The 24,025-nt window shown below is 40.4% G+C and overlaps 1 protein-coding gene across 6 annotated transcripts in view; it reads left to right on the forward strand.

Moving 5' to 3' along the window:
• The window catches only part of Ccdc15 (coiled-coil domain containing 15), an 82,697-nt gene extending 68,312 nt beyond the window's left edge, over nucleotides 1-14,385 (forward strand). For 5 of the 6 annotated variants that reach the window (XM_052188688.1, XM_052188694.1, XM_052188689.1 and 2 more), the window contains 4 exons: nucleotides 2,003-2,179; nucleotides 2,620-2,768; nucleotides 3,946-4,069; nucleotides 4,864-14,385. In XM_052188688.1, coding sequence (XP_052044648.1) covers nucleotides 2,003-2,179; nucleotides 2,620-2,768; nucleotides 3,946-4,069; nucleotides 4,864-4,867 — 454 coding nt within the window. In that variant the 3' untranslated portion in view covers nucleotides 4,868-14,385. Of the gene's footprint in view, nucleotides 1-2,002; nucleotides 2,180-2,619; nucleotides 2,769-3,945; nucleotides 4,070-4,863 lie in introns of those variants that run through there. The other variant, XM_052188692.1, reaches the window with a different exon arrangement.
• The last annotated feature ends 9,640 nt before the right edge of the window (nucleotides 14,386-24,025 follow it).

Here is a 24,025-nt window from a genome sequence, read left to right on the forward strand (position 1 = left end):
CTTTTCTCTTTGTAATTTTCTTGAGGTAGAAGCTAATCTTTAATCTGAGGGCCTTTTTATGTATTTAATGCTAGAAATTTACTTCTGTGTACTTTTTTAAATTTTATTTTATGTATATGGATGTTTTTCCTGCACATGTATGTACCAATGTGTGTTCCTGGTGTCTGCAGAGGCCAGAAAGGGCATCAGATCCCCTGCAACTAGAATTATAGACAATTATGAGCTGCCATATGGATGCTGGAAATTCAAATGGGTCCTCAGAAGAGCGGCCAGTGCTCTTCTCTTCTGAGTCATCTTTCCAGCCTCCCATTGAAATATTCTTTAGCTGAACTCTACCAACTGAGGTATCCTCAGCTACTTTTTAAAAAATGGTAGAGCTAGTCTGATGGATTTTAGATGTCTCCTAGAACTCTCTTTAGTCTAGGCTAGCCTCAAACTCAGAGAGATCCACTTGCCTCTGCCTTTCAAGTATTGGGATTAAAGGTGTGCACCACCATGTCCAGTACAGAGCTTTTGAAACATCAAAACCCATTTTCAGTGGCACATTTTCTCCAACAAGAACACACCCCTTAGTCCTTTCAAAATAGTTCCATTTCCTGGTGACCAAACATTCAAATCTATGAGCCAATGGGGGCAATTCTATGTGGACATATGTTGATTGGATATCTGTACTGGTTGTTGTTTTTTGTTTTTTGTTTTGTTTATTTTTGGCTTTTTTATTTTGTTTTTTTTTTTTTATTTTGTTTTTGCTACATGACACAAACCTAGACATACCTTAGGAAAAGAATTCCTAATTGAGAAAATGCCTGCGTTAATACTGGCCTTTATGCAAGTCTTTGACATATTTTCTGGATTAATGATGAGTGTGGAAGGGGCCACCTCACTGTAATCTGTGCACACTTGGCCAGGTGGGCCTGAGTTATATAAGAAAGCAGTATAAGCAAGCTAGGAGAAAGCTAGTAAGTAGCATTCCTTCATGACTTCTACTTTGATTCCTGCCTCCAGTTATTGCTTAAAGTTCCTGACTTCCCTGATAGGTGGGCTCTGACTTTTGAGTTGTAAGATAAAACATAGACCCTTCCTCCTTAAATTGTCTTTATCTTGGTGTTTATTATAACAGTAGAAACTCTAAGACAATATCTAACATTATGATTTATTTTTTACCTTTTGGTTGGTAAGTGTATTGCTGTTACAAATGTGTTTTACTCAGGGAATCCATCAAGCTACATTTGAGTTTTCCCCTGTGCTATTGTCTAGAAACATTGAAGGCACTAACTGTTGGCAATAATAGAGATTGTTTTTCTATTTCTCATCTATTAGGGACTACAATGTTTTGCTAGTTGATGTCAGTGTCTTAAAAGCTGTAATTTCTAGTGTTTTATCTTGTTGGCTCCTTCCTTCCTTCCTTCTTTCCTTCCTTCTTTCCTTCCTTCCTTCCTTCCTTCCTTCCTTCCTTCCTTCCTTCCTTCCTTCCTTCCTTCCTTCCTTCCTTCTTTTCATTTTCTTGAGACAGGGTTGCTGTATGTAGCCTTGGCTACCCTAGAACTAGCTCTATAGGCCAGGCTGGCCTCAAGCTCAGACATCCCTCTGCCTCCTGAGTTCTGGGATTAAAGTCAAGAGTCAGTACTATCTGGCCTTATTTGCATTTTAAGTTTCTATGATATAAGGACAAATCTGATTACTGTTACATTGGTTTTGGTAGTGACATATGTATGTCCTACCTACCATTACTTTTAACCTGAGCTTGTTTTTGTGCTAGGATTCTTACATAAAATGTTTTACTCACCAGTTCTCATTTCCCTTTGAGAACAGATTTCTATAGGTAATTCGAAGATAAACTCATGCCAGTCAGCATGAACACTTTCTGAAGATGCTCTTAGATTGATGAACTGGTTTTGTGATTCTCATTTTTTTGAGGGCATTTCTTGAGTTATTTGGGTCAGGAAACTAATTTTAAATAACAGTTTTAGAAAATTCTAATGATGTTTTGTTTCATTTGCAGAATTAAGAAAAGGAAAGAAGAACAGCGCTACGCTGAAGAGCAGAGACTACTAAGAATGAACTGTCCTGAAGAACCTTATTCAGAAGAGAGGATAAGTGATGCGTTATCCCAGTTACAGCTGGACGAGATGAAAGGAGCCAGAGATAAACAGCAACAGAGAGAAAAAGAATACGTAAGGTGATTTTACATGTTCTGCATGAAATAAATTCGGGGTCTAGAAGGGACCTAGTAGAAAGTAGGCTTTATCATATTCCTTAACAGACTTGCTTTAACCTGGTGATGGTGGCCCATGCTTTTAATCTCAGTACTCAGGAAGCAGAGGCAGGTGCATCTCTGAGTTCCAGGACAGCCAGAGCTACACAGAGAAATCCTGTCTCAAAAAATACAAAGTCAGAGACACTGTATGCCTTCTCATACTTTTCCTTATTTAGGGTGCATGCTCCACTAATATTTTGATTAACTAGGACCTGTTGGGACTAATATTGCATTTTCCTAGTGCCATGTCCTACTGCATAGAAAGACTAGAGGTACAGAGGAGAGAAATCTGGCTACAAAATCAGGTACATGCATATTATTCTCCTAGTAGTTGATTTACCTGACCACCTGTATTTTTATAGATATGTAGAAGCTTTACGAGCCCAGGTCCAGGAGAAAATGAAGCTTTATAATATCACTTTACCTCCACTATGCTGTTGTGGTCCTGATTTTTGGGATGCTCATCCTGATACCTGTGCCAACAATTGCATTTTCTATAAAAACTACAGAGGTAAGTTTCTTAAGGAATAGTTGAGTCCCAATGGCAATTAAAATTAAATATCTCTATATAGTAATTGAAGAGATTTTTATTTATACCTTTATAAAACAAATATGTGAGACAATGAAAATTATTATAGTTTCATTTCTGATTGGTCCTGCTTATGATGGAGCGTTTCCAGCTCATTACACTGTATAGAAGAGGACTTAGATTCCAGATCTTCCCTTAATTGAACACTATTGAGATATTGTTCTTGCTGGGTGGTAGTGCACATTCCTTTAAACCCAGAACTTGGGAGGCAGAGTTAGATGGAGCTCTTGGAGTTCCAGGCCAGTCTGGTCTACAGAATGAGTTCCAGGACTGCCAAGGCTACACAGAGAGAGTCTGTCTTGAGAAAAAGCAACAGTTTATCCTTTATGGCTAAATTAGGAGTCTGTTATCCTCCTGCTTTAATGGTATCTGATAAAGACTTAAAAGCATACATTCATATTAGGTGTTCTGCTGGGGACAACAAGAAAGATGAGAACCTCTATCAAGAGTCCCAGGCAGAGACAGTGGAGGAAGTCCTTTCTGTAATGTCTCCTGCCCAGCATTGAGTACTGACTTATAGAACATAAGAACGTTGTTAACCTCACATAAACACTGAAAATGCTTCATCTGTGTGATATAATTTATTGGTCCTATAAGTTACTTTAAAACTTCTTATGACTATATGAAATGCATGACATATTTTATATACTTCTCCCTAGTCTCAAGCCACACTCTAGCCTCACCAAACTTCCCCTTATTCTTTTTGTATCTCATATACTTAGTCCTCTACCTATATTGCTTGTTTTCTTTCCTCCTGTTTATCCCTCGCAAAACCCACTTTTAATTGGTCCATTTTCTCACATCTTTCCAGGGTTCCCTAGCTGTTCATTCATATCCATCTTCCTATTGCGATGACATTTTATATATGCCTGTGGAAGCACTTTTTACTACAGCTTTATTTGTTGACATTTTCTATAATCTCTTTTCTTTCCTCATAGAGAGTTAGCCTCTATTGTCAGTACTCAATAAATATTTATTCTGTGGCTAGAATGGATGCCTATGGCGTTTTGGGTAATGAAGCAGTGCCAACAGGAAAAAGAAGTGGGAGAGCTACCTAGAGTCTAACTTTATTCATCATTGTGCAAACCTTCATTTGCAGCATATAATCGGGCATTGCATTCAGTCATCAATTCTTCTGATATCTCTGAGGGGAACGCAACTCTTCGAAATGCCATTCGTAATTTTGCTTCTGCACATAGACGGACTCCAAAACAAAGTCTCCAGTAAGAGTCTGAAATCAGTACTAATGACGTAGTATTTCCACCTTCATTTAAAATCAACCACAAAAATTATATAGGAAAGGCTGTTAAGATGTATACGATGTATTATCTGGAAGGAAAACAAGTCCACATAACTGTCTAGCTGCCTTGGGACCAACATTGACTGCCAAATGTGTCTCTGGTTTAGACCTTTATGGAGCCTGTTATTTTTAAAGTAATTGGAGAAGGAAGGTTTCTCTTACTTTTTTGCTGGACTTTTTAAAAGAATTGTATTTTAAGCTTTTTATTCAGTTAGAGAAACTCATGAGAAATCTTTGACATTATCTTACTATCATCTTTCTGAAATTGTCTTTTGAATCTTGACAGTACTGAAAGAGTTTGAAGAGGGAGAAAAGAAATGGACTTCTGAGCTCTAATGCTCATCTATAGTGCCATTGGGTTTTCTAATTTTATGTAAGAATTAGAGATGAGAAGAATTTGAATTTAGCATACATTTTCTTAAAAATTTTTCCTCCCATCTCTTTTAGTTTTTAAATGACTGCCTTTTTTCATTCAGTGACATTGAGTACAGGACTTTAAACTTTATTTTATATTAAATTTGTTTGAGATTTTTTTTTTATTCTTAGTATATGAGTGTTTGCTTTAGTGTAGGTACAGAGGGCTCTGGAACATGAGTTAACTCAGCAAAGAATTCTGCAGTTTGTCTAAAAATTACTGTATATCTACTCTGCATAATAACTTAAGAGAAAACAAAACAAAACCCAAACATTTCTCATTCTAACTTCTCTTTTTCACAGCTGAAGAGTGTCAGTAAGATGCTGTGTCACGTAGAAAACACAGACACCCTGGAGCTATCGGAAGCACTAGTGCCAACAGTTCAGCCGCACAGAGCACCCCTGAGCTACAGCCCTTCCAAAAGGCATTTTCCTCGTGCCAAGCAAGGAGCATCAAGAGTTTGTTTTTGGAATTTTGTTTACTTTACAAACTATAGATATGTTTTATGTCCAGTTTTCAATTTGGGTTTTAGAGCTAATAATGACATCACCTCACAAGCCGAAAGCATAATGCTAGAAACATCTTCAAATGCCTTGTCACACCAACAGCAAAGTGCGAAGTAAGGAGAGCGCAAGAGCGCCTTTTAATGTTAAAGTGTTTGTAAACATGTATGACTGGGATTCAGTTTCAAGAGCTCCAGAAACACATGTCCACTTCATGTAAACCAGACGTTTTGAGAAGCTGCAGTGTTCTCACAGTTAGTGAGAATCTAACTGGTTAGATTCTAACTTAAACTTAGTGAGGGCAATAGACACAGCTCAGATAAGATGTGTGGATTATGGTCTGCCCCTCTTTATGTGTTTGCAAGAGTCAGATGAGCATTTTCAGTTGAGCATGGTGGTACGTGTCTTTAATCCCACTACTGTGGAGGCTGATGTAGAAGGATCAGGAGATTAGGGACACCTGAACTACATGAAACTGTCTCAAAAAAACCCTTTAAGCCAAATAAAGTAGTTGTTTTTCCTTCTGCTTCTGCTTCTGTTGCTATTCCTCATCTTCTTTTTGTGAACAAATCAATAGGATTCTTTTTACTGTCAGACTTTCCTTGATTTGTACTTGTGGCATCCTTCTCCTATTTCTCCTCGGCTTCCCCACCTCACTGATGCAGGGCTGCTTTTCTCTGCTACTTAAGCTGCTCAGCATCTCACTCACATCAACTGTTGTGTTTGTTTAACCACATCTACAAATAGAGAATCCCAGGATTTGTGGATTTGGTCTTGGGCCAGAGTTCTAAACAAAACAAAAAGAATACAGACAGTGGTCTGCAGGCAGCCATAGTGCTCATTTCCTGCAGGCTTCCTCAAAGCTGGTCTACAGTCCTTCATTTGCCAAATGGGAGAACTTTTTCTAACTTTGTCATTTCATAATTTTAAATTTCCCTTCTGAGGCATTGTCTGGAGACAATTCTTAGAGCACTTAAGTAAATCCTGCAATATTGGGAAGGACATTGGCTCTTCTTCTTGTGGTCTTCTCTGCCTGTCTACGTAAAGAAGTCATAAGCAGTCAAAAGCCTTTGGTTTATTGGGTCACTTTTAGTCATTCTGATGTATTGTTCTCTAGGAAATGCAGAGCACAGCACAAGGATCTCTGACCTCAGTCTAGCTCTCTCCATGACAACCAACTTTTATTTAATTGTTACTCATTAAAAATGTTAACAGTAAACCATAAGGAACCTATAATGGCAGTCACTTTGGAGTCTTCCCACTCCAAAATCCCTTTCTAATCCTAGGTAACCATTAATCTATTTCTTTTATGTATAAATAAGCCTATATGTGACTTCTCTTCTAAATGGAATATACAGTATGAGCTCTTTTTGACTGAACCTTTTCAGTTAGCCTGATGTCAAGACTCATCTGTATTGTCATATTCACTAATGTGTTGAATAGTATTGACCGTAATCGTACCATTAAAAGTATTTATTGTTTTATCGTCTATTAGTGGATACTAGTAGACATTTGGGGTTTTCCACGTGGTTATTACGAATCCTACTATGAGCACTTGCTCTCAGGATTCTGTAGTACATGTTTTCATTTCATGGTGTATGGGAGTAGAGTGCTGGAATCACATAGTAGCTTTGTGTTTAACTTTTGACCAACTGTAAACTCTTTTCCAAAGTATCCATACTATTTTTCATTTGCTAGAACATGTAAAGAGAGGCTCAGTGTTCTTCACCAACATTCATCTCTGACAGGTGGCTATGATGTGGTATTCATTGCGGTTTTAAGTTCCTCCTAGCAGTTGGTTATGTTTTCATGTGCCTGTTGGCTGAGTGGGTCTGTTTTTTGAAGATGTTTGTCAGATGCTTTACCAGCTTCATAATTGGGTTATATTTTTATTACAGAATTATGTTGTACAAATTTTTAATTCCAATTCTGGGTTTCTACACTACCTTTGATCATTTAAAAGACACACACAACCTTTATATTTACAGTAAGCCTTAAACAGTACAAGAGCTGGGCAGATACCTATCTACCTTCTCTGCTATTAGAATCCACCCTCTTGTGATAACCCAGAGTTATTACTTACTATATTTTATCTGGGCTGTTCTAAACTCCAGCTGGCCCGCTCTCAGGACCATGTTTTCATGGCTCACCTAACCATGGTGGCTTCTCTTCCTCCTGCACTTTCTTCATTCTCTCCTGGTTCTCCTTAGACCCCAAGCCCTGGAAACCTACACCCCACTTTTGTCTCTTCTGCCTAACTATTGGCTGTTGGCATCTTTATTTACCAACCAAAAATAGCTTAGTTAGGGCCACAGGTTTGCTTGAGGACTCCAGGTCTTGGGGGCCACCACTTAGCATTACAGTAGATAGCAAAACCAAACCTCAACAGAATTAGAGGAGCTCCTAATGTATTCTACACATCTCACATTCTGGGGATTATCTTTTTTTTTTTTTTCTTTTTTGAGACAGGGTCTCACTGTAGTTCTGGCTGTCCTGGAAGTCACTTTGCAGAACAGGCTGGCTTTGAACTCACAAAGAGTTCTCAGGCTCTGCCTCCCAAACGTTGGGATTAAAGAGTGTAACACCTGCTTCTTTTCACTTTCTTAGTGGCTTTTGCAGCTTGTAGTACACACTTACATTTAATGAAAATAATGTAATGAAAAAATGTATAAATTTTATACATTTATATACATTTGTGACCTGTGCTTTTGCTATAGTCTGAAAAGCCATTACTTGATCCAAAGCCACAAGTGTTTATGTGTTTTGTTCTGAGAGTTTTAACTGTTGATTTTAGAGTTATTTACTATCCAGTTTGAGCTAATGTGTGTCAAAGGTCATTCTTTTACATACAGTGGATACCTAGTATCCCACTATCACTTGTTAAAGACTACCATTTGTCCCATAGAATTGACTGGAAATATCAGAGCTTACTTGTAAGATCTCTGTTGTGCACCATTTATCACTGTGTCTGTCCTTATATAGAATATTTCTGGAGCCGGGCGGTGGTGGTGCAGGCCTGTAATCCCAGCACTCTGGGAGGCAGAGGCAGGTGGATTTCTGAGTTCGAGGCTAGCCTGGTCTACAGAGTGAGTTCCAGGACAGTCAGGACTACACTGAGAAACCCTGTCTTGGAAAAAAACCAAATCTAAAAAACCAAAAAACCAAGAATATTTCTGGAATACAATAACTTTGTGATAAGTTTGAAGTTCACAAGTGTAAGCCCTACCTACCTCTGTCCTTTTTTAAAAAGATAATTTTACTTTTCTAAGTCCATATATTTTTATGAGTTTTAAGGTTGCTTTTCTACCAAAACCAAAACAAAACAAAACAACAACAAACAAAACGAAGAAAAACAAAAGAGTAGCTGAATTCTGATAGGAAGCATACTGAATTACTGAGTAATTTGGGAATAATTGGCATCTGACCCTTGAACATAGGATGAGCTCTCATATGTGTATGGCTTTAATTTTTCTGCCTGTGTTTTACATTTACAGAGGACAAAACTTGTATGTAGATTAAACATGTTCCTAATGTTATTGTATTGATGTTCGTGTAAATGAAATTGCCTTGTTTTTCCTTTCTCTCCACTTTGAGCCTGGTCTTACGTTACTTAGGCAGGTCTCAAACTCAGTGTATAGTCTAGAATGTCCTCCCCAATTTGTCTTTTTGAGTGCTGAAGTTATAGGCATGTACTACCACACCCACTTGATGCAGTGCTGGGGACTGAACCTGGGGTTTTCTGAGTGCTGAGCAACTGCTACATCCTCAGCCCATAATTTCATTTTTTAATTATTATTTTGTGGGGCATATGTGTGTGGGGCATATATGTTGAGGTGCTATCACTGCTTACAAATGGAGGTCAGAAGACAACTTCAAAAGTTGGTTGTTCTCCTTCCGCTGGGATCCAAGGTTACAACTCAGGTCATCAGGCTGGCTCACCAAGCGCTGTATCCACTGAGCCATCTCTCCAGCGCTAGCCAGGAATATTTTATATGTTGAATCTTGTCCTTTTAAAATAGAACCTTACTTCCAGCTCAGCATTTTGTTTCTTTTTCTTGTCTAATTACTTGTTTTGTTACTGGTTAGAACATCATGCACAAAATCATTCAGTACTTTAAGAGCACAGAATTTTTTTGTCTTTAATTTTTTTAGTCTTTATGGTTATTTATAAGATTTGATGAAGTTCCCTTTTATTACTAGCTTAGTGAGTGCTGTTATCCTAGAGTTGTTGGATTTTATCTGGTGCTTTTCTGCATCTACTATTATTATGTATTCTTTGGTGGTTTTGTTTTTGGTTTTGTTTTTGGTGTTTTGGATCAGGGCCTTGCTGTGTCATGTGGGCTAAGCCAGCCTCAAACTTACACTCTTGCCTTAAACATTTTTTAATTGGTTTTCTTGTGTTATTACAACATTACTTTCCTAGGATATGTAGTATTGGCTTTTTTTTTTTTAGTCCTCACACAGTTTTTTGTTTGTTTGTTTGTTTGTTTGTTTGTTCTAAGTTTGTTTTTCTGAAACAGGTGTTTGACTTGTATGATCTCAAGTTAGTAAAATGATGATAAAACTGGCCCATTGAATATCATCAGAAAACTATAAGTCTTTTAGTTTCAGTCTATATATAAAAGTTTCAAGACGTCTTAGTTTGGGTTGTATTGCTGTGAAGAGACACCATGACCAGGACAACATTTAATTGGAGCTGGCTTACAGTTTTAAAACTTTAGTCCATTATCACCTTGGTGAGAAGCATGGCAGCAGGCAAACATGGTGTCTTAGTCAGGGTTTCTATTCCTGCACAAACATCGTGACCAAGAAGCAAGTTGGGGAGGAAAGGGTTTATTGAGCTTACACTTCCATGTTGCAGTTCATCACTAAAGGAAGTCAGGACGGGAACTCAAGCAGGTCAGGAAGCAGGAGCTGATGCAGAGGCCATGGAGGGATGTTTCTTACTGGCTTGCTTCCCCTGGCTTGCTCAGCCTGCTCTCTTATAGAACCCAAGAACACCAGCCCAAAGGTGGTACCACCCACAAGGGGCCCTCACCACTTGATCACTAATTGAGAAAATGCCCCCCAGCTGGATCTCATGGAGGCACTTCCCCAACTGAAGCTCCTTTTTCTTTGATAACTCCAGCCTGTGTCAAGTTGACACACAAAACCAGCCAGTACACATGGTTTTGAGAAAGAGCTGAGAGTTCTACATCTGGATCAACAGGCAGCAGGAAGAGAGTGACAATGAGTCTGGGTCGAGCATTTGAAACCTCAAAGCAAAGCTCATGCCACTGACACTCCAACAAGACCACACCTTCTGCTAGTGCCACTCCCCAGTGACCAGCATTCAAATCTATGAGCCTGTGGAGGCCATTCTTTCTCAAACCACCACAGATGTGAATGTTCCTGTGCTGGAGTCTGGTCATATGTTAACAGTGGCCTGTGGTTCCGTCAGAGCAGTAGCATTGATCAAGAAGAAGCAAGTCACCTGTCACACATGGTGGCAGTGGGATGAATTCTGTTTGACGTGTTAAATATGCTTTGGAAGGAAATCTGGAATCCAGGTTTCTTGTTTTGTTCCTGAATTTGCAAGACTTGTTCTGGCTAGTTTTATGTCTATTTGACACAAGTTGGAGTCACCAGAGAGGAGGGAGCCTCATTTGACAAAACGGCTCCATAAGATTTGGTTATAGGAAAGCCTGTAGGGCATTTTATTCACTGGTGATTGATGTGGGAGGGCTCAGCTATTGTGAATGGTGCCACCCCTGGGCTGGCGGTCCTGGGTTCCATAAAAGAGCAGGCTGAGCAAGCCATGGGGAGAAAGCCAGTAAGCAACCCTCCTCCATGGCTTCTGTATCAGCTCCTGCCTCCAGGTTCTTTCCCTGCTTGAATTCTTGTCCTGACTTCCTTTGATGATAAACCATGTTGTGGAACTATAAGGAGAATAAACCTTTTCCTTCCCAACTTGCTTTTGGTCATGGTACATTATCACAGCAATAGAAATCCTAACTAAGACAATGGTAAATCAGAATTTGCAGGGTAAACTTTAATTGCCTTCCTAGATTAGCTGAGAACTTTGAGGAAAAAGAGGCTAGAAGATAAAAACTGATTCTAAAGAGATGGATTCTGACTTATGGAGCAGGGATTGGGTTTGGGGGAAGGAAAAGGACTAAATTTGGACCCAGAATTTAAAGTAGCGTATGCCTGAGGAGTGTCCCTCAGAGTGTTTGCTTAGCATGTATAAGGCTGGGAGTTTGATGCCAATACAGAGTGAGTGAGCGAGTGGATAAGTAAGTAGGGTATTTAAGTTGGAAAAAAAAAGACTGAATAAGAATGAATATTGGGGGCTGGAGGGATGCTTCCATGATTATTAAAAGGACTGTCTACTCTGCCAGAAGGCCTGAGTTCAATTCCCAGCACTCACATGGCAGCTCATAATCATCTGTAACTCCAGGACTAGTGCTCTGATGCCCTCTACAGGCCCAGGCACTGTGTGCACATGGTGCACAGACATACATGCAGGCTAAACACCCATACACATAAAAAGTTTTTTAAAAAAAGTAAGTGAATGAATACTCCTTGGATAGCTGTTCATATTCTCTGTAGGTTTTTCCTCCTCTCTATTATTTATGACAAGGCTTTTTGTATGCATGAAGAAATAGACAATAGGGAACCTTCACAGCTCCCACCATTGTATCTACATAGGCACACCTGCCTGTCCCTACTTAATCCCTGCTACTGTGGAGCTCTCGTTCTGTCCTGTCCTGTCCTGTCCTGTCCTGTCCTGTCCTGTGGCTGAAGCAAGTCCCCCATCTCCTCAAAGGCATTGCCTCAGTACTTCTCTTCACTACATCATTAATTTCTCCCATGCCAAGCATGGTGGCAGCACATGTCTTTAATCTCAGCACAGGGACAGGAGACAGTCAGGCAGATCATGAGAGTTCAAGACCAGCCTGGTATATAGAGCAAGTTCTAGGACATCCAGGGCTACACAGAGATACTCTGTCCCAAAACAGAACAAAAGTTCCTAACTATTAAAATATTCCTACAGGTACACAGAACTGTAATTTTTTCCATATTGAAAACCAGCCAACTTAAAAAAAAATAGAAGAGAAAAAAAAGGAAAAACAAAACAAAACTTGGTTTACTTAATATACTTTCAGTTACCACTAAACTTCTTTGTTTCCTTTTAAAACATCATCCCTGAGTTCTCAATACGTACTGCTCCTTCTCATGTTCTGCCTTGATCATACATTAGCAGTTTGTCTTTACCACTCTAGTGAAAATGTTCTTCAGATTGGGTATGGCGGGGCACGCACCAGAGAGGCTGAGGCTGGTGGACCCTGTGTTCCATGCCAAAGTCACCAGTGGCTTCTACACCGCTAAATCCAAAGGTCATTTTCAAACTTCATCCTAATAATCAATAGAATTCAACATAAGTGATCCATCTTTTTTTTTTAATCGCCTTATCACCCGGCTTCCCCACCACCAAAGTTGTAAATTGTTTCTCTTCTTCTCTATCTTTCCCTCCCCTTGCTCCTCTGAGCTTTTTTCTAGGTCTGTGGTGTTAAGTATCAACTATATATGAACAAAAGCTTTGAGCTTTGTTTCTCTGGCTCCTGACTTCTCTCTCATCTCCAGAGTCAGACATTTGGCTGCTTGGGTGACATTTCTCTATGGTTGGTTTCCCAAAGATGTGTGCTTTTCACACTCTACCCAGTCTCAATTAATGACAGTTCTGCCCAAACATTGTAGAAGTCATTGGCTCTTCTTTACCTTCCTCTCAACCTTCATCATTCCATTAGCAAATGATGCCCTGTGTCTACCCTCAGTGTTTCTCTAGTTCCTATTTCCACTGCTTGACATGTTCCAAGCTGTCTTTCTTGTAGATTACTTGTGACTTGTCTAACTGTGCTCCCTCACTTTCTTCCCTTCTCCTCCTCCCCTTCCTTTTCCTCCCTTCCCCTCCCCTTCCTTTTCCTCCCCTCCCCTCCACTCCCCTTCCTTTTCCTCCCCTCCCCTCCCCTGTCCTCCCCTTCTCTCCCTTCCCCTCCCCTTCTCTTCTCCCCTCCTCTCCTTTCGCCTCCCCTCCCCTCCTCCCCTCTTCCCCTCTCCTCCCCTCTTCTCCCTTCCCCTGCCCTCCTCTTCTTCCCTCTCTTCTTCTCCCTTCCCCTCCTCTTCTCTCCTCTCCTCTTTCTTCCCTTTCCTCCCTCTCCCTTTCCCCCCTCCCTCTCCACCAAGACAGGTATCCTGTAATCCATGCTGCTCTTAAACTCTCTATGTAGCCAAGAATGACCTTGAATATCTCATCCTCCTGCCTCCAACCACTCAAATACTAGGATTACAGGTGTACACTGCTACACTTGGCTCCAACTTTAGCACATCTTCCTCTAAAGCCAATCTTCCCCTCTCTACCTCCTAACAACACAATGTTTACATACTCCAGTCCACTTCAAGTAAATTAGCAATGACTGTTCCTTATTATATGCCTATCCATCTCAGTGAATGTCATTTCCATCTAATTTATTTTCAGCAAAAATTGTGGAGTCACTCTCCACTTTTTCTATGCATACAAGTTTTATTGGTTTTATCCTTAGAATACACTCAGAATTCATCTGTTCTCATGCTGCTTGTCCCGTTACAGTATGCTGGCCCACATCTGCATTGTTCCTGAGTTAGCACAGCAGCCTCCTACTAGGCGTTCTTGCTTCTGTTTATGTGCAGCACCTACATTGCTCTTAGTACAGTAGCCAGAGCCAGGCTTTCAGAATTAGATTGGTCGTGCCATGCCACTCCTGCACAAACTTTCCTTTGTCTACGGATCTTTGGCTTGTCCTTCCAGTGTCGTGCAGGACTTAGCACTGTGATTTCAGGCAGACCTGAGCCTTTTCTCCTGCCTCTTTCCTCTCTGCTTTGATTGGCCACACTGACTTATTCTAACTTGGACACTCCAAGGACACGTTTGCTTCAAGGCTTTTTCATCTGCTGTCTTGTGTCTTCTTCCTCTGATAATAGTTGACTTGTGTCCTTCGTCTTTGTTCAAATGTAGTTTATCACAAGACCTTCCTAATGAGCTAAAGTGCCCCTTCCTACTCACCCCTGACACAAGGGCTCTATATTCTCTCTTTAAATGTTTCCTTTATGTGACTTAGCCTATGTGGTGGATTATTTATTTTGTATTTTTCTTCTTTCCACTGGATTGTATACTTCTTAAACAGACTTTTATTTGTATTTGTTAAATTCTGTTACAAATCCCCAATGTAAAGGTTGTGCCTGATACTTACTGGACTCTGTCAATATTTATTAAATCATTAAACTTGTCCCCCACTCCCTTTTCTTCTGTGTTCTGTTTCATTGTTTTCAGTAGAATGTTCAACACAGAATAATTGCAAAATTCAGCTGTGCATAAATGGAGGTAATACTTAAGTATAATAGTTTTAAATAAGCATTTAACCACAACTCAAGTCTTACAAGCATCCGGACTCAGGGTCAGCATAGCAGAGCTGCCTCACCTCTTGGACCTGCAATGGTGGCATGACCCCTCATTTGGAGTGCCTGTAGAGAATGCGATCTTACTGAGCCCCTTTCTAGGACTTCCCTATCCTCTTTCTATATAGACTTAGTCTGCCCAGAATAAAGATAGTTGGAATTTGTTAAAGTTAATTCTTCATGATACATAGTCTTATCTAATGTAGTATTTCCTTAGAGAAGTCGTTGGGTTTCATTTTGCCTGGTTTCACATTCCCTTGTTGCTGCTGTAATTTAGGTCAAATAATTGTCTCTGGGCAGTGATTTTTGATAAAATAAGAGGACTGTATGATGTGATTTTCAGCACAGCTCTAATACAGCATGCATGTGTTCTGCTTTTTACTTTTGCCCTCACTCTCACATTTTGTAGTTGATTTGCTCTTCTTACTGAGTGTAGACTACTGGCAGATTTGACTTGTCGGAGATAAGGGTACAACAAGGTCTCTGTGCTGCCCACTGATCCTGTCCGAGTGCACCAGGAAGACAGAACAGAAGAACTGACAGTAAAGGCATGAATTTAGCCAGAGGGACACAAGCATTGAGTCTTACCCAGATTCCCTTCATTGCCTGCTAGTGACTACGCCAAGAGCTAGAGCTCTGTTGTAGAGGCAAGTTTAGGGTCATGTACTAACAGGGATGTCTGCCTGTTTCCTTGTGATAACAACCATCAAGAGTTTCTAGCTAGTCCAACCTGCAAGAGCTTGTTCCAGATGCTTCTATTTAGGAAATGTCTATGTTCTCTCCCTTGTATTGTTGCAGTTATTACTTAATTGTCCAGGCCTCACCCTTACCTTTTTAGCCCTTTTATGATAGGCAGGAATAGGATTGTCAACAACTTTATTGACCACCTACTGTAAACTGAGACCAGAAACTGCTTCTGTCTTTTAACCATTTGAATTAAAGAAAAGGAGATAGCAGGTATCACTTTTCTATTCCACTTTTAGAAGCAAAAATATTTCTTCTAGTTTATCTTTTATATATAGTCATCACTTTGTGTCTCATTGTAGGTATTTTTAGGTTTCTCAGATGGGGGTGGGGGAACCACTTGAGAGATTTGAAAATATAAAGAAAGATAAAACAAATGTGTATTCAGTTCTTTGTGTTGGGTGATTTCTTAAAATTTGTTGCTTAAGATTTTTAAAGCTTTCTTAAAGTAAAAATAAATGATATATTTCACTATGCTCTCAGTATTGCTGATAATCCTAACAGGGTATGCTGTGTCAAACACACAAATTGGATTCCAAAAATTAAGGTATTTGGTGTTGCAACAGGAATCACGTCTTCATGGCCCTAGCTGAAATTTTGTCCGTATGCTTCCCCACAGGTTCCAGTAGCTCTAGCACTCACTAATAGGTCAACCATGGGCCGGCCGGTCAGCTATTGTCTGAATCTTCTAACCCTCCCAGCATGACAAAAAGGAAAGCAAAGTGAAACAAGGCCTCCCATAAAGTGTTTCTGCAAAAAGAAAAGGAAAAGGGTTATAACTATATCAGTCTTTCAGCATTTTATAAAAAACCCAGGTTCTGGAAGAACACTCAAGGATAGCACGTAATTCTGGTTAAGTAAAAGCTACATTACACTTTTAGTCACAGTGCAGAAGGCAGAGGCAGACAGATCTCTTGAGTTCAAAGCCAGCCTAGTCTACATAGTGAAACTTTTTCTCAAAACAGTTAACTTATTATATAAAACAGATCCTAAAACTCTCAGGATCCATGGTATATGATAAATTAACTTTTACTCATCTAGAACAGTACTTAACATGTGTGTTAGAGAATGGTCACTTAAGAAATTTTCTGATCTAGATACTAATACTGTATAAAGAGAAAAGCCTTGAGTATTCACAGTAATTAGGAACAAGTTCACCATGAGGAAGCAGATATTTAGAACATAGATCATCGTATAGGAAAACTGAAACTGTTTTTTTAAAACAAGCTAGTGCTTTATATTCTGGAATAAAAGATGCATAAACATGACTTCCGAGTATAACATGTGAACCATGTTTGAATGCTGAGAGAAGAAAGTCTGGAAAAGGTAACTTGGACTCATCCAAAAACTTGTAGAGTCAGTTACTCACATCCTGAGGCTTGAGATGTAACTTGGTGTAGCAGTAGTTTGTTAACTGCTTTGTGCTTCCGATGGGTCGCACACGCGCTATCTGGATTCTCGAATGAGACACACACCCCAATTAATTTTAATATACCTTGACTAAATGCCTAGGCATTTCTAATCTTTCCCACTACTAGCAAACACTCCTCTCCAGTACTCCTAGTTAACATCTTTTAAAATCTGTATTTTATTTCTGTTACCCAAACACAATTGGGAAAGCTGCCCATGTGGCCACTTTCCTTGATTCTCATACATTGGGTGGGCTTTAGGTCTGGTCTTTCCTCTTCCCAGTCATGTAATCTCTGCTTGCTTCCTCTCTCCTCAAAGTAATGCCTCAGTCTACGTGCCCAGCCATTGGCCATTGGCGCTATATTGACTGATCAAAAACCAATTGGGAACGAAGACCTTCAGCATTTGGACACACAGATTCCCAATTTTGGGAGCCAGATTAATTCAAAGCATTAGAACCGATCCCCAAGGGGCTGGAGAGATGGTTTCAGTGGTTAGGAGCACTGATGCCCTTCCAGAGGTCCTGAGTCCAGTTCCGAGCAACCACATGGTGGCTCACAACCATCTGTAATGGGATCTGTTGCCCTCTGCTGCGTGTCTGAAGACAGCTACCGTGTACTCATATACATAAATAAATTTGAAAAAAAACCCAATTCCCCAACAACGTGGTGCTAAAGCAATTGTCCTAGTATGTTGAAGGCCCCGTGTTCAGTCCTCAGTACCACAAACCCAAAAGGAAAAAGAAGCCAGCAATAAAAAAGAAAACATCTATGTCAACATGGACACATACACTGAGGTTGGAATGAGGAAAATGAAATTCAGTCTTGAGATTCATCCTAATTCAACAAAATAAGACAGCAGAGCTGATAACAAAAGCTTGATAATACTGGGTCCCGGGGCAGGTTTGTGAGAATCCTGATGCTCTCCGCTTTATTTTGTGTTTGAGGGGTTTTTGTTTTGGTCTTTTTTGTTTTGTTTTGTTTTATTTGTTTTTTAAAATAATTTACAGCATAAGTCTTAAACCTGAAATGTTACTGCCCCTTTGCCCCCTCCCCTGTATAAGGAGATTTAAAGGAGGTGGTGTTATTTCACAGTTTTGGAACTTCTGACACAGGCATTTTCTGACGGTGAATAGAACCTAGCAGCTACAGACTAAATAGAAATGAGGTTCAGGCTAGTGGCTGGGTCTCTGTGGAGGCTCCCTAGCATAGCTCACCATGAGTAATCAGAGAGGCACCTCGCCACCTGGTTTTATGAAGTATATCTGTGAATTCCCAGCCCTATAAAAGTTGAGAAATCAAGGAGGTAAAACCATAGAGAGCTTAGGGTAAAAATGAAAAGGACAAATGAGTAGTTTAGTGAAGACAGCTTTGAAATCTTTGGCTGAAATGGGGATAAGAATATCCATTGCATTTAATTCAAAGACGCTAAAAAGTTATGTCTATTTCTATCTTCCCTCTAAACAAAATCTCTAGAAATTGAAAATTTGTACTTTCATGTCATGTAAATTTATAAACATTTTAATCTAGAAACACTTCCCCATTTTAAAAATACAATTTGTTTGTTTTAGAAATGGAATCAGTTTTCCTGTAAAAATGACCCAGTTTCCAGATTTCTGCTTCCTTATAAATATATGGTTTGTTTCTATTTACATGCCAAAATTGTCCTTTGATATTGAAACTCTTTCTTGCTTTATCTTCAGAGTGTGCACTCCTGTGCGAGAGTGTGTGGAGTGGATAAGACTGTGATTATGTTTCAAATCCTGGTCCTTCCCAATGCCAGCTTTTTAGATGGGAAAAACAAAACCTCATAGAATTCTGAGAATTCAGTGAGATAACATGTACAGTGGCTAACCTAGTGGCTAGCACATAGTATGTAAAGTGAAATTTTTATACTAATAGCAGAATCACTATCTTCAGTATCATTCGTAATACCATATGTGAATATCTCTATACAGCCATTGTAGATGTTCTTTAACAATTCAAGAGGCAAGGCCTTCTCTACAACACAAGCATATTGGTCTATTGCTGTCTCAAGGTCTCTTAATGAGCTGGGCTAGTGAGGCATAGGAATACAAGTACATCTACTATGGCTTTTATGCTACTGCCTAAGTAAAAACATTGTCTGCATCCCTAGGTTATGATGACATTGAATTTGATTATTTGATTTTATTCATTGTTCCATCCTATACTAAATCTACTGTGCGTGCGCGCGCGCGCACGCGCGCGCGCGCGCACACACACACACACACACACACACACACGCAAGTTTTTTTTAAAGTTGGAAGATGAAGGAAAGAGAGTTTGCCAAATAAGTGGGTGTGCCAATTAAATTGCAAATCAGCCTGCCCTCCCTCTTGCTCAATCTGAGGGTGAGTTGACGCCTGTTTGTAAATCCTTCCTGGTTCAAAGCTGAAGGGTACCCTCATCTAAGGAGATCCGCCCATTTTTGAAGTGCAAGGATTGAGTTATGGTTCAGTATAAAGAGGCCCATGTGGGCACAATGTTTTCTCTAAGGAATAAAAAACATTTTGTCATAAAATAAAGGTACAAGAACATCTTTTTCTGCCATGCACCAGGACATTGTATTGTATACATAAAAAAAAAAAAACAAAACAACAACAACAAAAAAACCTGACTTTGGCTGAAAGAAAAGGTGGGAGGAGGGGGGTACTGGAGAGATGGCTCAGTGGTTTAGAGCACTGGCTGCACTTGTAATGAATCCGGGGTTTGATTCTTAGCTCCCACATGTTGACTCAGCCACCTGTAATTCCAGCTACAGGATTCTGTGTCTCATTCTCACCCTGTCAATAACTTCAGTCATTGACATTAGATACAGTGGAGCCTGCGAGAGGGTAACCGGCACATGAGGAGCGAGAACTGAGAGTAGGACTAGCAATGGGAGAGCAAAGGGAGTCGGAAGCAGAGTGGGATGGAGCGTGAACTAACACAGCAGGAATGAGCGGTTCAGCTAGTCCTGAGTTCTGACAACAGTTGCTGTTTATTATCACCTTTGTAGATTTACATGTAATGGCTCAATCTGGGAGTCCTTTGATTAAGGAATGTCGTCTGACACAGACAAGTGCTGACAGCTGAAGACGGTTGGTGCTCAGTAAATATGCATGCCTTGCTTCCCATTGTTTAAACCCCTCATCTCCTACCTCTTCCTCTTGATGATTGCCAAGGTGGAAATGTATAGATGAGTGGCTCATCAATATACAGTTCATGAATTAGTTTGGCTCTAAAAGCGTAGTACAGTTGGACCTTCCTTTCTGTATTCTGGAGCACTGAGGCAGCAGGAACAGGGAATTTGTTCAGGCTATTATAGGTGGTATGATTCTGTTTATCTGACATGCAGGAAATGTACTGTGAGGCTCCTTTATGTGCCTGTGTTTGCTGGGAGCCCTTATCTTTGTAGTTGGGACTAGAAATCTGGCTAAGATGAGTTTAGGTTGGGTATTGCCCCTTTGTAAATCTCATGGGGTTGATAGCCTCTCCTTGGGGCTGTAGAGAGCTGGGAGCACTTAGATCAGTTGGCACGAGTGTCCCTTAGGATTAACTGGCTTTTGTGTGAGTGAAGTGCCCTTTGAATTTTTCAACCTTAAGCACTTACTTCCTTTGAGGCAAAGTGCTCTGTGAAAACTTGCCTGATCTCTCTTCTGTTCAGAAACTTCCCAACATAGTATAGCTACTTAAACTCTTTCACACAGAGGCATTCCACCCCACTTGATAATTGTTTACAGATTTTTAAAACAGATTTACTTAGTTTTATCTTATATGTACAGGTGTTTTGCCTGTACATATATGTATGCATGTACCGCCTGCATGCCTGGTACCTCCAGAGGCAAGAAGAGAGTGTTGGATCTCCTGAAACTGGAGGTACAGACAAGTTGTGAGCCACCATTTGAGTGCTGGTAAGCAAACCTGGCTGCTCCAAAAGTCCAGTATAGTTTTAACTATTGAGTCGTCTCTCCAGCCCCAGGACTGATGCTTTAACCCAGGGCATTGCTGCACAACCCCCATGCTGTGTGATATAACGATATGGTAAGAACCTGGAAACCCATGACGTGTTTGTGCTTTTCTCAGGTGATGCCTGTCCATCTCTATGGCTAGAGCTCAGTTGTTATAAACTGGGAAAGATCTTGTTCCAGTTCATTACTAGGAAGTGGGGGCAGAAAGAGTTAAGAAAAGTGCTTTAAAAAATGATGAGGGTCTCAGAATAAGAATTTCTGACAAGATAGATGTCAAATCAGAGAATTTAGGTCAACTCAACAACTAATCCCTGAGTCGTGCAGCCTGCCTGTTAGGTTGTGCAGATCAAGGCTGGCCAATGTTTGTGCATATCTGTCTGCCTCAATATACCAGGTTTAGATCCAAGGAAGCTCCACATGATCCAGATACAGAATGACTCCGCTGTAACCAAGATCCTTTGTGTTGCCCAATAAACATAACCTCATCTTTCCCCACCCCCATCACTGTCCCAACACAAGGCCATCTTTACATCCTTTCATCTTCATAATTTTTCACTACAACATATACAAATGAAATCATCTACTACTTGGCTTTTTGATATAACCATTTATTTTATTTTATTTTATTATTTGTTTGTTTGTTTGTTTACTTATTTATTTCCAAGACAGGGTTTCAAGATAGTGTGGCTGTCCTGGACCAGGCTGGCTTCACATTCAGAGATCACTTTGCTCTGCCTCCTGAGTGCTGGGATTAAAGGTACGTACTACCTATACCAGGCTTGAAACCATTTCCTCATTGAGAGACATGTATTAAGTTTTGCTATTTAGATGAGCCGCTATGGACATTTATGTTCTGGGTTTTGCGTGGATAGAAATATTCACTTAATCAGTATACATGCCCAAGAATGAAACTTAACTATATGGTAAATACATTTCAAACTTAAACAATGACTCTGTGTTCATGCGTTCATGCATGTGCCACGGTGCACATGTGGAGATCAGAAAGCAGTTTTTGGAAGTCCGTTCTTTCCTTCCATTGTGTGGGTTCCGAGGACGGACTCTGGTTCTCAGGCAAGGCAGCATGCATCTTACCTGCTAAGCCATCTTGCTGACGCACAGTTTATATTTCCTAGGAAAGTGACAGTATGTTCTAGGGTCATGGTTTTTTGTTTTTGACCTACTCTGCTAAATGCCAATGAGTAAAAGTATAGGTTTCCACTTGGTCCTCACTGTCACCCTTGTGGGACCAAGTATACCTCATTACTATTAAGATGAGTGAGAATTCTGACTAGGCCTCTATTGACAGTCATGTGAGGAAGAATGGACCTTCTAACTGTTCGCCTCTGGACTTCCAATGGTAATTTGGTGTATGGGATGGAGTACTCATTATCACTGGAAGGAGGCAAAAGTTTCTTCACATTTGAAGTTCTCAAATGCCACCTTAGGGCTCGGGGATCCGTTGCAGACAGGTGTAAGCAGAAATCTAGGTCTCCTACAGTCTGGCTGACAGGAGTGGAGAGCTGTAGTGTTCTGACTGGCGCTTGTTTGGAGTGGGCTGCTTATTGCCTGGCTGCTCTTTGCTTGTTCCTTTGACTGGACATAGTTAACTTTTTTGGGCACTTTCCTTCCTCCCTTCTGATGTTATCTATGTTAGCCAGGTTTAACCTAGGATTCATATTCCTGCCTCTGCCTCCCAAGTGCTAGGGTTTAAAATATGGACCACTAGGCTCAGCATTTCTGAGCCCTTCATGAAACCCTCTTACCGTAGCAGCCTGCTGTCCACAGGATAAAGTCTCAACCTGTTAGCATGGCCATTTGCTGTTCTTAGCCACCTCACTACCGATAAGAACAGTCAGATCTTCGGTAGTTTTCTACCACATACATGTGGAAAATCGTCGCCAGCTATGCTTAGTTCCTTGTTACCCTTCTTCAGTACCGTGCTTTTAGTGGTATGTTGTTTTGCAGATGTGCTCTGTGGGTCCCACCTTCTCTTCTCTACATGGTAAGCTAGCCATTCCTCAGATCTGGACATGTTACATATAGTGAAGCCTCCTGATATTAAGAAGCATTTGATCCCGTCACAGGGTTATCCTAGCTGTATGAACACACTCTGTAGCGTGCTTTCCTGATTGCATCAGTTTACCAACTTACTCTTGAGGTGGGACTATGCTTCTCTGATCTATTGAGCTGTAAATCCTTTGAGGTTAGGCACTATGCCTGTCTTATCAGTTTGTCCTCAGCCTAGCACAGAACTGACATTGGGCAAATGTGTATTAAATCAGTAAATGGATGAATTACTACCTTCACCCAGAGACCATCAGCACCTTGTGAGACTGGTTGTGAGACGAACTCCCTTTGACTATTGCCATTTACCTCTCCTTAGTTTTCCCTTAGCAAAGCAACTTTGAGAGATTATAATAATTAAGCACTGTTCCGCCTTCTGTAAGGGCTTTGAGGTTGTGCTGTTTCTGGACTGCTGGTCTGCTAGTGTCCCGGGGAGCCTGAATACGGGAGAAGAGGTGTGAGAAGCCAGTTCTCCAGGACATTAGTAACCAGCAGTCCAGCCTCTGGTAAATCGAGCCCCCTGTTTGTAACTGCTCTTTATTAGGCTGGAGCTTTCCTTTGATCTGGACATGTTACAGAAACCTAGCTTTCACTGAGTGGCATGGCATAGGTTTGTCTTGCACACTAGCATACTTTTAAGGATTGTAAGACAAGCCTGTGCCACTGTACACATCAGCTCTTCGTAAGAACTCCGATCCAATGTGTAATCAGACACGCATAATCTCTCTACTTAAAAGAATTACTGAACATGTCAGGCACTATTACATAGTTTTATATAAGTAACTCCTAGTTCTTACAGACACTTCGCACTGCAGGTGTTACTGTCCATGTTTTGTGGCCATGGGAAATGAGAATCAGAATTGTCCCTGACTCTAAGCAGTGTTTTATATTTTTAGTGTCCATCTCTCAATGAAAAAATCCTAGTATTATATTTCTCCCAATATCCCGACTTCCTGCCCATTCAATCACATGTCTTGAGATATGGTTCTTCTGTTGTCTGTTTTATAAGACAGAAATGGGAGGAAGGAAATGCATTTTTAAGGTGATGCTTCTGTGTTTGCTGATATTTTATGTTCTTCAGCCTAGTAACTTCTTTTGGCATTTGGTTGCTAATATTCAGGAGTATTCAAGGCCTTTTGTCCTGTTCACAAAACCAAGAAAGACACTCATTGCTAAGAGTCTAAACAGAAAGCCTAGAAAGTCACATGGGTCATCAGTGAAATTCAGTAGCAGTTGAAACTGATGCTTGGTGCCTAAAATAAGTTATTGAGTTGAGTTTTTTCATCACGAGTGCCTAAT

This window comes from Apodemus sylvaticus, chromosome 7 (genome assembly GCF_947179515.1).
Source record: "Apodemus sylvaticus chromosome 7, mApoSyl1.1, whole genome shotgun sequence".
Lineage (NCBI taxonomy): Eukaryota > Metazoa > Chordata > Mammalia > Rodentia > Muridae > Apodemus > Apodemus sylvaticus.